The sequence below is a fragment of the Alligator sinensis genome, unplaced genomic scaffold (assembly GCF_000455745.1).
Source record: "Alligator sinensis unplaced genomic scaffold, ASM45574v1 scaffold709_1, whole genome shotgun sequence".
NCBI classification, from domain to species: Eukaryota; Metazoa; Chordata; order Crocodylia; family Alligatoridae; genus Alligator; species Alligator sinensis.
The window spans coordinates 84,153-97,770 of NW_005842208.1; the positions used below are offsets into that span (position 1 = coordinate 84,153).

General features: G+C 50.6%; 1 protein-coding gene across 1 annotated transcript; it reads right to left on the bottom strand.

The window, feature by feature from the left end:
- Positions 1–7,353: 7,353 nt before the first annotated feature.
- On the bottom strand, positions 7,354–13,612 carry THAP7 (THAP domain containing 7). The gene is made up of 6 exons (XM_025207795.1): positions 13,542–13,612; positions 12,019–12,174; positions 10,766–10,931; positions 9,474–9,523; positions 8,633–8,770; positions 7,354–8,168 (listed from the first exon to the last, which is right to left on the bottom strand). Exons 2-6 carry the CDS (start codon positions 12,141–12,143, stop codon positions 7,565–7,567), a joined length of 1,083 nt encoding a protein of 360 aa, XP_025063580.1. The 5' UTR covers positions 12,144–12,174; positions 13,542–13,612; the 3' UTR covers positions 7,354–7,564.
- Positions 13,613–13,618: the final 6 nt, after the last annotated feature.

Genomic DNA, 13,618 nt, shown 5'->3' on the forward strand with positions numbered 1-13,618 from the left:
CAGATGGTCCGGTCGTCTGAACAACTATGTGAGTTGTTCCAGCTGGCGAGGCCCAAGCCAGTTAATCGTCCGCAATTCGAAGCTGGCGGGAAAAGGGTACGTCTGGGATTGCGCTCGGCGACGGGAAGAAGGATCGATAGGTGATCAGTCTATTGATCAGCTAGCCGCAAGTCAGATCTCTTTAGAGGCATTCTGCAGCGTGCTCAAAGTTCTTCGACTTGGGCGGAAGTTGCGCAGAATTTTAAACGGCCAGCGAGCCAATTACTAGCTGCTACGTGTGAATAATTTAGCACTGGCCAATAGCGGGGCACAAATTTACATTCGAATAGCGGGAACTCTTTGCACCGTGCATTTCTGTGCTGCAAAGAAGAAATGCATCCTGCAAAGGAAACTGCGAATTGGCGGGAACTCGCTCCTACATGCGGGTTCTCAATTGCAGCAGAATACTCTGCCGTGCAAAGGAGCTCTCATGTGGCCAAGAAATTCCATAGTGCCGAGGCACCAAAATCACTGGGTCGTGACAGAACCCAAAATATTTTTTCAGGGCAGTAAGCTAACTGGGAAACCATTTACTTACACAGTTGTGTGTGGGGTAGATGCAATAGGAAGAAAACCCAAACTGTTCGTTCTTAAGCAGAAGCAATTTTGCCACAGACATACAAGCAGACAGATATACAAGCCTGTTAAAGAGGTTTAAAGCTCCCTGTAATGGTTCTATAGACACAATTAACAACTGAACCCTTCCCAAATTACACCCTGGGAATTATGCAATTATGCACCCATACCATTTTGTGCATAAAAAGCATGGCCACGCATAACTGTATAATTTTGCATAATTTAACTGTGGTGGGCTCTGTGCCTCCACCTCCGTGACGTGCAGGCACAGAGCCATGCGAATGGACAGTTGTGTAAATGGGGAGGGGAGCTCCTGCCTGCAGAAGGGAGGGGTGGGCATGGGGTTTGTGGGTGGATATGTTCCATGTACCATTGGGCCAGGCGGGCCAGCTGGTTCAGTGTCTCCATGCAGGCTTTCCAGCAATTGTGGGAAGCCACATGTGGAGATAAGGAGAATCCCACCTGGCCTGATGGTGTGCGACTCCATGCCTCCATGTGAGGCTTCCCACTGGACTGCTGGAAGCCAGCCTGACCCAATGGTCCGAAGCCATGCACCATTGTGCTGGACAGGAAGCCATGCACAGAGGCACAGAGTCACACACCATCAGACCAAGCAGGCTCCTGCTTACCTCCACATGCAGCTTCCTACTGGAGTGTTGGAAGCCCCATGTGGAGCTTCCCCATGTTGGGGTCCTTCTGCTGGCCATCCTGAACCATTTAATGCATATATATATTTCATAGACATTAGGGTTCAGGACCTCAGGAGATCATCGAGTCCAGCCCCATGCCCCAAGGGCATGAAGTCAGCTAGAGTCAAAGGATCCCAGCAAGATAAGCGTCCAAAAGCTTCTTAAAGGAGTCCAGAGTAGGTGGCTTGCACCACCTCTGCAGGGAGCCTATTCCAGGCCTTGGGGACTCAGACACTAAAGAAGTTTTTCCTTATTTCCAGCCTAAAACGGTCTTGAAGGAGTTGGTGACCGTTGGACCTTGTAATCTCTTGGAGCACTCTGGTGAACAGATGTTCCCCCAGATCCTGATGCACATCCCTGATGTACTTATAGGCTGCCACCAGGTCACCCCTGAACCTGCACTTTTCCAGGCTGAAGAGTCCCATGGCTCTCAGCCTTTCTTCATAAGGCCTAGTCTCTTGTCTTCTGATCATGTGCGTGGCTCTCCTCTGGACTCTCAAGCTTCTCTCTTGAATTGTGGAGTCCAGAATTGGATGCGGTACTCCAGCTGCGGCCTCACCAAGGCCGAGTACAGCGGGAGAATGACATCCTGAGATTTACTTGAGAAACATCTATGGATGCAAGCCAAACTTCCGTTTGCTTTACTAGCTGCGATATCACATTGGTGGCTTATGTTCATCTTGTGGTCAGTCATGACCCCCAAGTCTCTTTCGTCCTTGGTGCTAGCAAATGTAGCTGTGCTGAGCCCATAAACGTGCTGTGGGTTTTTCCCCAAGGTAGAGTACCTTACATTTGTCAAGGTTGAATATCATCAGGTTTGTATCTGCCCACTTTTTCAGCCTATCCAAGTCAGCCTGGATCACCAGCCTATCCTCAGATGTGGACACTCTACCCCAAAGTCTGGTGTCATCGGCAAAATTGGCCAATCCACTTCTGACACCAGTATCCACGTTGTTAATAAAGACATTAGAGAGAACAGGTCCAAGGTTGGAGCTTTGGGGGACACCACTGGTCATGGAGCGCCGTGATGATACACTTCTGTTGACCACCACTCTCTGAGTCCGGCCTTGAAGCCAATTCCCCAGCCATCGGACTGTGATGTAGCCGAGGCCACAGTTTGCCAGTTTTTCCAAGAGGAGATCGTGGGACGCCAGATCAAAGGCTTTTTTAAAGTCCAGATATATGATGTCAATCTCTTCTCCCTTATCCAGGTGATATGTCACCTGGTCATAGGAGGAGATGAGATTGGTCAAGCAAGACCTACCCGCAACAAACTGTGCTGGCTATCCCTCAGGACGTTGCCATCAGCCAGCTTGTCAAGAATGGTCTCTTTGATGATTTTTTTCTAGAATCTTTCCAGGGATTGAGGTCAAACTGATTGGCAGTAGACCCCTTGATCTACTTACTCCCTTGTTTGAAGATGGGCACCACATGGGCTTATATACTGATTAGCTAATTCCCAAAAAGCAGAGTGCACCCGGCCTGATGGCGTGCAGCTCCTGCCTCAGTGCCATGAGCCGCAACTGCTAGCACTGAACCAGTCCAGTATGGCCTGAAGATGCACACCAATGGGCTGGCCAACTCTGTACCAGCAAGTGCAGGCCTTGGGACTCATCCAGAAGCACGCACCGCTGGGGACTCTGCCTGCCATGGCCATGAGTGCCCCAAAGGTTTGCTGCCTGTTGCTGCTGAGCAGCAGGGGCTGTGCACCATGGGAAGGTGCACAAACCCCACATACTCCCATACCCACACCTCCCCACAAACCCCCCCCCACACCCCCATGTCCATTCACAACCTCACCCACAAACCCCATACCCCTCATTCCCACCCGCAAATCCCACACTCCCAAACCCATTGCTCCCTCAAACCCCATGCCCCCACACCTGTCTACAAACCCTACACGCACACACCCACACCTTCACAAATCCCTCCCACACCCCATACCCACTCCCCCAACCATACAAAGCACCTGCATATATTTCTAAAGAAAGTTCAAATACTGTTATAATTTAATTTGTAAAAAAATAAAAGCAATTTATTTTGTATAATTGAGTTTTTCTGTACATAAATTTTGTTTCTTTCTGCACATAATTTTGAATATTTTCTGTGCATAATTCCCTGGGGAGTACCAAAGGTCACTGGTTGTGGGAAGTGCTATGGCTCCAACACTAGGGTTTAGAGTGAATACCCAGCCCAACATGCCTTGCAGGAGGTGAGTGGGGTTGAGTGCTTCCACCCTTGCTTTGGGGGTCCCAGTGGGAGGGTGACCTGTGGTTGGGGGCATTTTCACTTTTCTACATCCTCTAAACATGGGTTTAATAAACTTGAATAGCCTGCAGTTGCCAGAATTGCTTGCCTAAGTTGGGGAGGGAGTGCTTGGACCCACATATTTTGGTTTCCAAGGGCTGAAGGAGGCAGGAAGGAGGGCTGTGAGGAAGGGCAGTGGTAGGATAGGGAATGAGGACACAGGTGGCTGTTAGAAAGATAGCCTTTATTGAAGAAGTTGTGAAAGGGAAATCATTGATTAAAAGTGCCAACAAAAGGGAGGCAGGGGGGCAGTAGAGTTCTGGCTGCATACCAGAGTGGCCAAATGCAGCTGCAACAGCAGTGAGGGCGGGAATGAGGAGCTGTACTGCATCTCTACTCAGCAACCTCCCCTTTTCCCTCTCCCTCCTTTTTTTCCACAGCACTTCAGTTTGGTTAAGTGCAACCTGCTGATCTTTATTAACTCATGTGTAGGAGAAAAGGGAAAGAAAAGTGAATATACACACAGCCACAGGTCACCCACCCTCTAGGACCCACAAAGTGTGGGTGCAAGGCACTCCCCTTCCCTCACCCACTGTAAGGCATGCTGAGCTGGGTGCTCACTCCACTTTTTTTCCACAGCACTTCAGTGCCTAAAAGATGACCATTCTACCTGGAATAGGAGGGTACCATATGTGTGGACACCTCTGATCTGTGACAAAAATTTCAAACTGGTTCTCAGACAATGACATTTTGGAACTAGTCAGCACAGTTCTGTAGGACTGCTCCCCCTGGTCTCACACACTTCACCAGCCATCATTTTTCTTATGTCGCTTCTATAAATTTTGATTATTAATGATAGAAATATTTTTTCACCAGTCTGTGACTGAGGTGAAATTGACGTTTATGAACATATACCAATAAAAATAGAATCCTGCCAAGCTTAGGCACCAGGCACTCAGCTACAATAGGATTTATTTATTATATGTTTATTTGATTTATACACTGTCCTTCAAGGTGGCTTACAATAGCAGGAAGTCAGGGTAGATATTCATCATGTAGTCTAACTAAATCAGAGATGTACAAGATAAGCTTTCATAAGCAGAGGACTTCATCAGATGCTGTGATTTAGGTCATCTGTAAGATGCAACTCTGCCCTGCCTTCTGCCTGACTTCAGACTAACATGGCTAACTACCTTTCTTAGCAATAGGAGAACAGAATAACTTTTAAAACAGCAAAAATGCTTATAACATAAAAACATAAAACAAAAATCCACTAAAAATACCCTAGCCTAGCTTTGTTTGCTAAACATCTGCCAAACTAGAAAGCCTTACAGTCCTTCCAAAAGCTCTGGCAGGTCTCAAGAGGGAGGGAGTTCCAGTGCTGAAGGGTAACTACTGAGAATGACCTCCCATGTGTTTTTGTCAAGCAGACTTGGTGAATTAACGGCTGCCTATACATATGCTCGTTCACATGCTAATTCCAATGCAATAGCATCGCCTCACCATCACATATATTAAGTTCCCATGCATGTTAAAATGGCTGCGGGAGCGCTTTGTCTAAACCTCATCAGCTTTAGTGTCCTTTAGCCATTTTTAAATGTGCAGGGGCTTAATACACATGACGGTGAGCGGTTTTAATTAGAGCAGCTGTCCAGGAGCCATTCTAATGAAAATGACATGCCCCGCCCCCCCCCCAAACACATATACAGGCTGTCAATGGTACTTGCAGGAGGTTGCTCTTGCTGACCTTAAGAATCATGACAGAGCACAGTAGAGAAGGCAGTCCCTTAGATATGCAGAGCCCAGACTGTTTAGGGGCTTATTAAGTCAAAACCAGCACCATGAATTGCAGCTGAAGAGCTACTGGGAGCCACTGCAGATTCTGGGGCACTGAAGCCATATATTCCTGGCAACCCAACCCCCATCAAAAGGCAGACAGCCATATTGGAAACTAGCTACAGGTTCCAGATGGTCTTCAAGGGTAGTCCCACATAACTTAGGTTTGTTTTTGGTCAACAGTGCTCCAAATTTGCAGCAGCAGCCTGTAATTATTGGAGTCTGGACAGATTAAGTGTAGTCCCTGAGGGGTCTGCACGTAGGACCTCAGTCTATTGTGGCCAAGATCACCTTGAGGGGGCTTTGTAGTTAAGGGTGGAGATTTGTCCAATGCACTGCGGGCAAGCCTCACTACAGTCTACTATAGCCTCCCAGTGGGAGGATCTTGGCTACATGCCTTGTTTTTACAGAGATGGGGGATTTCTCCCTATCTTACTCCTTTGGCCTTTTGGCTTGGGGGCATCTGAGCTCCAAGGTGTCTGGGTTTGAGGCCTGCACGTAGGATGCCTGCCTTGGATTTGGAAGTATCTGAAGCCCTAAACTGAAGAGTCCAGGGGGAAGGATACTTGCCAGTGATAGCACCACACAGGCTTGAATGATTGAGCTTTGCTCAGTTGATAAAATTTGGAATTGATTTGACTAATTTGGCCTGAGACACTAAATACAAACAAAAATTAAAAAATAAAAAAGAGTCAAGGTTTCAGTGGGACTGACATGACAAACACAGTTTCAGCAAATGAATTAGGGATGGGACCAGGGAACCTCTAGAACCAACCTGACAAGTTAATATAGAGGCAACTCCATTGCAAGAAACTATCACAGACCCAAGTCCTCTGCAACAGAAAGCCATGCTGAACAATGGATAACATCACCTGTATTGCCATGGGCCTTGGAGCCCCACTCCTGGACCAACACTGCATTCCAGGACCCACAACCCACTGTACTTCGTGCTGTGTACACAGAATGAAGATGGCCCCCCCACTCCAAAATGCTGAGAACCTGTGTAAAGCAAGAGCCAAGCGCTGGTTACTGATAGGGGAATAAGAAAACAAACATTAACACAAGATTGCTTAGTGTGGCCCAGCAGTGGTCAATAGTGGTCTCACTACAAAGCATAGACTAGTCTAGATAGCCCTTGAACATGACGGTTTCAAACTGTCTTCCAGTGGAAACCAGTCAAACCACAATGAGACCGCACCCACTGGGCCAGCAGTTGAGGCATTTCTATGGCCAACTGCACATGGAAGAGTAACAAATTATGTCTGGTTATGTTGCCTGCTTGCAGACATGCACCCTGTACAATGCATGGGGGAATCACTCACTTGCAACTGCAGAGCTGAATAGCTGGCCAGATTCCTGGCAGTAGCACAGCTGCAAACAGAGGGGATTTCTCTATAGGAGATCTCTCCCACTCTGTGCTTTCAGGCACACCCATGGAGATCCTGTGCAGAGGGATTCCTCACCATAGGCTTGCAAATATGGAGGGGAGACCCCAGGTCGAGTCCTGTCCCCATGTACCTCCCCCCCACCCCCACCCCTTGCAGACATGTGCAGGGGAAAATCACCTGCTAGCTAGAGGGTTTCTTGCACATCTGTATCTGCAACTTTCTGTGCATCATAGATTGCAAATAAGAATCATAGGCTTTTATCCAGTTGGGGAGGAAGATCAGGGAGGACAAGAGATCACCAGCTAGCAGGAACCTGGTTGGCATATGGAAGGGAGCTAGACTGCCTGACCCCAATATCCCTCTCCTGTGACAGAAGCCTTGCCAGGGCATAGGATGTTTCCTGGGAAAAAGCCTCACTTCAAGAACACTGCCTGGGGAAAGTGCAATCATGCAATCACATTAATAAAGTTAAGCTGTCTGTAGGGCTAGGAGAGTATATTCAACTGCTCTGTCATCCAGCACCCCTGCAGCTCCCCACAGGGCAGCGAGCAACACCAAAGTCAAAACCAGCCCTTCATATAAAACAGGATCTTTATTTACAGCCCCTCCAAGTCTGTAGTAAGAGCACAAAGGCAGAGGAAGCACCATTGTCACACTTGTCCATACAACCCTGGCCGCCTGGTACTGCAAGCCTGTAACCAGCTCAGCTGGTGGCTGAGATGATGCTATGGGCCTCCCCATTAGGCAGTACTGAGGGAGACCAGTGTGATGCAGCATCTGAGAGAGGGGTCACTCGAGATCATTTAGCAGCTGCAACTCGAACACCTGGAGGTGCTCCTTCAGCTGGCGGTGCATGTCTGCGGGGGGCTGCTGCTCCCGCTGCAGCTCACCAATGCGTAAGCGCAGACGCTGCTCTCGCCGCTTGCAGGCCTGCAGCTGCCGCTGGGCCTTGTCCAGGGCATCCAGTGCTGCTTCTGCCCGCCGCTTCCACAGCAAGGCACTGCCAACCTGGTAGCTGTGCTCAGTCTGGATGTACGCACCAGCAGGGGGCGGGAGGCGCAGCATGTAAAGTGAAGGAGAGACAGGGCGAACTGGTTCGGGGGCAGGAGGGGGAGTCTCAGCCTCCGGCAGGGCAGGTTTAGCTGTGGCTTCCTCGCCTCCTGTGGCCTCAGGTGGGTGCTCAAGGAGGATGTCCAACAAGCTGGCAAGGATCACATCATGCTTGTCCTCCAGGTTCACCTTCTGTGGGAGGGGCCCTGGCACAGCAGGGAGGCTTCGATGCTCCCCAGCAGGAGCTGCTGCAGGGCTGGATGCTGACACTGGCTCCTCCTCAGGGAAGCAGGAGACATCCATGCAGAAGGGGGCTTTCTGTTCCACTTGGCCAGGATCACGCCTGCAAAGAAGGGAGGGTGGCAGGAGGGGGCGGCATCAGTTTCAAAGGAGTACAAGGTGGGTAGGGGAATGACACTCCACCACATAGCAAGAACACTCGACACACAACCAGCAGGGGCAACCCAACTTTCTCACTAATCTGCTATGATCCCAACCCAACTCCTACACCAGGAGATATAAGAGCAGATGTAGCCCCTGCCCCGCTCCAACCCATACCACAATTTAGCAGAACCTATCCCAGCTCCTCACCCCCAGCCACTGCCCCCATCACAACCAAGCCCAGAGGCCCCAACCAATCTAGTACAGACAGACAAGGCCCCTCTGAGAGACAGCCTGGCACAGACAACAGCCCACTGCCTCTTGAAAGTCAATCCAGTACTTCTGGACAGTGGGACAGATCCATATGCCCTGCTGGCACTTGGACAGCTTCTGGCCATGACACAATGGATCAAGACATGAGCTCACCTCCACCGCCTCCCAGCTCGGACAAGCTTAGGGCTGTCACTCTCCTGCCCAGCTGGCTTTACTTTCGCTGCTCTGTGTGTTTTTGAGAAAGACTCGAAGATGGTAGGGATGGCCCCCTCCTTGAGGCGGTGATAGCCACTGTGGAGAGAACACAGGCAGGCTTGAGCCCCCAGGCCTGGCTGGCTCCAACCTGCAGCACTGACTCAGCTGCCACTGAGGACTACAGGCTAATATGTACATACAAAGCCTCTCCACAGCAGCAGCAGAACCCTCCTTTCTGCTGGCAGAGAGATTTCTGCTACTCTCCAATCAGAGGTGCACGCAAACCTTCCTGTACCTTCTCAGCTACTGTAGTCCCTCCAGCAGCCGGTGCTTTCCTGGGGGGCCTGGCTGCTAAGGGGAGCTACCCATGAAAAGTAGCTGGAGAGGAAAACAGCTGGTGCTCCCAGAAGAGCTACTGGCTGAGCAAAGGGAACATAAATGGAGCCTCTGATGGGAACACAATGGTCCCAGATGTCTAGCCTGGTAGTATCTGTAAATGGCTCTTTGCCTCGTAGAGTGTGCCAGGGCCCACAGTTAGCAGGAAAGGGCCTCACCATTCTGATCTGGTAGGTCTCACTCTCAGCAGCACCAGCATTTCCCAATATCTGCCTGTCAGATTATCACCATACAGACCCCACCAAAGGAACCCCTGAACATGTTTCAGTGTTAGGCCTTGTGTGGTGCAGGCCCCTCAAAGCTCATTCAGCTTCACTTAGCCAGCCACCAAGGCTGCCCATTCAGGATACAGGGGTATCACAGGGGTAACAGGTTTGAAACTTTGTAAATAAAAATAAAATACTTTTCCTTTGGGAGAGTTGTACTACCATTCATCCACAGATATCCAAGTACCTAACAAAGAAAGGTCAGCATCATTACCCTACTTTACCGATGAGGTGACCAAGGCACAGAAATGGTGAAGGGGCTTGACTGAGGTCACCCAGCAGGTCTGTGACAGAACCAGGAATAGAACCCAGGAGTCCCAGTCCAGTGTTCTAAGCACTTGGTCACTTCTGCTGCCAGGTCCAGGGTCACACATCAAGTCCAACCCCATATGTTGACTCCGAACCCCATGCCAGGTTGAACCCAGTGTGCCAGGTCCAGGACTGCATTCCTGGTCTGGAGCCACATGCTAGCCACATGTCAGGTCCAACCCCATGCACTACTTCTGAAGCCATGTGCCAAGCCCAGAATTGTGTGTACACAACTCCAGAGCCAGTGCAGAGTCCCAGGCTCTCCACACGGTGCCAGGCTTGATCCACAGCTCTGGAAGCAGCACAAAGGGTTGAACCCAGCACGTGGCTCCAGTGGCAGTGCAATAGGTCCAACCCAGCAGAGGGCTGCAGACCCAAAGCATAGGATCAGACCTAGCATGTCAGGTCCAGAGCTGTATGCTGGTTCAGACATAACATGCCGGGTCCAGCTGCCCACCAACCTCACACGCCAGCCCAATTCGCTATGCGGCTGGGGAGGGGAGCTCCCTATGGGTCTAGAAGTCTGGTGGCAGAGGGCAGGGAAGGGCAAGATGACACAAGGGAGCAGTGGTAGTGTTAACTGCTATAGCTCTCAGAGCCACACAAACAGTGCTGCCACTGCTCCGCCTCCTTCCTCCCAACCCAAATTTCCACACTTGTGGGGAATCCCTTTTTCTCACATATAATGCACACCCCAATTTTCTCCAGCTAGTTTTGGGGGGAAAGTTAAAAGTTATATGCAAGATAATACAGTTCTTAAATCCCACTCTGCAGAACTGTTATTCTTCTGCTGTCTACAACAGCATTTCGCAACCCATGGGTCGCGACCCAAAAAATGGGTCACAAGAATATATGAAAGGGTCATGAACAAACTTTTAAAATGGATCAGCAAACTTTAAACATGGATTCTCCTTTAAAGGAGAAAAAATGTGGGAAACCGTGGCTTTCCCCTTGCAGGCTATAAGAGTTCCAGCCTGCAAGGAGCTGCTTGGGCGCCTCCATGCCCCACAACCCACTCCCTAACCTCACTGGCTGGGGGGCTGGACCATCAATGTTTACAAATGGGTCTTAGTTCAAAAAAGGTTGAGAATCACTGGTCTGGAACATTCTTGCATCTCACCAGTAGCTTAACAGGGCTGTTGTACCAAAGGATGACTGCTCTCTCAGCATTTGTCATTAAATGAGTCCAGAGAGAAGGGAGATACATCTTGACTGGGGGGAACAAGGACCAAGCAGACCAGTCCATCTTCACAGGGATGAGGGAAGAACCAGATAGACCCGTCCATCTTTGTAGGAGGAGGAAGGAGATGTGTCTGAACTAAGAGAGAACTGAAGCTAAAAATAGATGCCATTTTTGTTGTGGCATCAGCTGTTCCAGGAAGTTTCCCAGAACAACTCATCCACTTCACTGAGCACCTGTTGTCCAGCCAGGTCAGGCCCCTGCTACTCCTGGGGCCTGATCTTGTGGGACAACTGAAACAGAAGAACCAACTTGCGGTGCACCTCTGCAAGTGGGGGAACCTTGGGGTTCCCCTACTTATAGAGACATGCCCTGAGGGTGCAGCAGCACATTCCGTGCTGGGGGATTTCTAGGGCACCACACTGCAAACAGGGACCCCTAAAGCTCTAGGAACACTTACCTGGGGTTCCCCCATTGGCAGAGGTGTGCCCCAAGTCAGGATGCAGCAATGGGGTCAAGCACTCCCAGGTAGGTCAACATGGTCAAGCATTCCCAGGGCTGAAGTTGCATGATCCTGCATGCCCTAAGAATATCCCTGCAGGGGAATTCCCCAGATGCTCAGGATCAGGCCCCTAAAGTCTTGGGAGTTTCAGGCTGCCCACGCTCTCCTGCCATAAAGCGAACAGAAGTCCACCGCAAACTAATAGCAAAAATTAATACTGCTTTTTGTCATGGCCACAAATTTGGGCATTTGTGGCATGACAAAGAGCATGGTTTGCTTTTGCTTTGTGCTCCCATCAAAAATTTAACAGCAGCACAGAGGTGATGTCTGTTTTCAGCCTGAGTAAATCAGATCATTTTCAATGGAGGGGAAGCAGGCAAAAGATTCATGAAGTTCAGTGAACTTCCACTGGGAGCAGAAGATGCTTCCTAACTCAGGAAGTTCCATGCAAACCAATCTGTTTTTGTGGAGGAAAGAGGTGTACAAATCTAGAAAGGGGCAAGGGGAAGGAGGGGGGCATGTGGAGGAGTCCAGCCCAAGATGAAAGAAAGTGGCAGCTACTCGCAGAATTACAAGTGCTCACAAGAAAGCTTGTTTGCCCAGGCTGGCTTAGATCTAGCTTCTCACTGCCACTCTGCCCTGAGGCACAGAACTGGAGTTATCCAGGGTTGGCATGATTTCCTGCACTCACCTGATGCCCATCATCTCAAAGCAGCTCTTCTCAAAATGCTTGGAACAGAAGTAGATGTACTTGGAGGTCGGATCCCAGAGACCCTGACCGCTGGGATCCTTGCGCCGACAGTTTTCCAGCCACATGACACGCCTCGGGTTATCCTTCTTGGGCAGCCTGCGGGAGATAAGGCCAGCACTGCTGAGTTACTCCAAGAAAGGGCAACCTGGGGGCCTTAACTGCTACAACAAGAAACTTCATTGGTTGAGGAAGGAGAAAAACCCAGACTGATTCCTCCTCCCCACAAGAATGGTCAGTCTAAATGACAAACCCCCTGAGAAATGACAATACAACTACAACATAACCCTTCCTTCCCTCACCTCATCCCTGCCCCCCTAGACCAACATGGATCCCCCACAAGGAGCACAGGCACAGGGACTGCTCAAATGGAGAAGGCCCAGGACCTATTCAGCCATATATCTAGTTTCTGACATAGGCCAGAGCCAGCAGCTAGAGGAAGATGCAAGACCTTCCATTCCAGAATAACCGAAATAGGAGTCTAAGCCTCATGAAGCCACAAATTCCCCTGCTTAAGTTACAGAGGGGAGGACTTACCATGCCTCAGCAGCTCATGGTAGGTAATCACATGCCTCCATTTACCCCACAGGTCTACCTGATATGCACATGGGGCAGTGGGCCTACACCTACCAAGAAAGCCATACACTTCCCTTGATTGTAAGGAGGCCACTAGATGCATGTTAACAGATTACATTGGACAACAAGACAGAAAACAAGACAGGAATGAAGGTCACAGGTTGGTAACAAGTGGTCCGAGGTGGGACACCAAGTAGAGGATACCAGCTAGCAACTACTGCCCTTCCACTACACCCCAGAAGCCAGCAGATGCCACTCAATGAAACTCTACCCAGAAATGTGCGTGGAGGAGTGACAGGAAGGCAATCCAACAGTTGCCCGGGTCTCCTCCCACAAATACCTCCTCCAGGCCTGTAGGTGGCCAGAGCCAGGAGAAGGTTGACCAGGACATCCCAGGACTTGGTGGGGCCATGGACAGGGAGTGCCTAAAATTAGAGATGCAGGGAGAAGTGCAGAGTGATGACAGAAGGAGGTCTGCAGCCCGCCACATGCCAGGGCTTCCCTCTGTTCACAGAAAGGGCAATGAAGTGCAGCAGATGAAGGTGTAAAAGTCCCCAACTTTAGTCCCCGCTGGCTCATGGGATTGGGGTAGAAGGCAGGCTAGCTCACAGGGACCCTCACCCCTGCCACCTGGTGCTGGGGCCAGACGTGCAGAAGCGTGCTCAGCTGGCGGTGAGGAGCTGCGCAGAGAGGATGGGTTCAACATGCTCCAGAGCCCAGGGAGGGGGCGCAGTGGGGAGGGCCCGGGGCTGTGCAGAGGCAGGCGCCTCACAACACGCTCCGCAGGGCAGAGGTACACGGGGCGGGGGGTGCCCTCTAGGTGAATGGGAAGCAGGGCCTGCACAGGCCTGGGAACAGAGGCAGCGCCGCGCAGGCCGGGGTGGACTCACCGGTGGAAGGAGATGCCTCGGCCGCGGGTCTCGCGGGTGTCGCGGGTGCAGCAGCCGGCAGCAGAGCAGTGACGGGG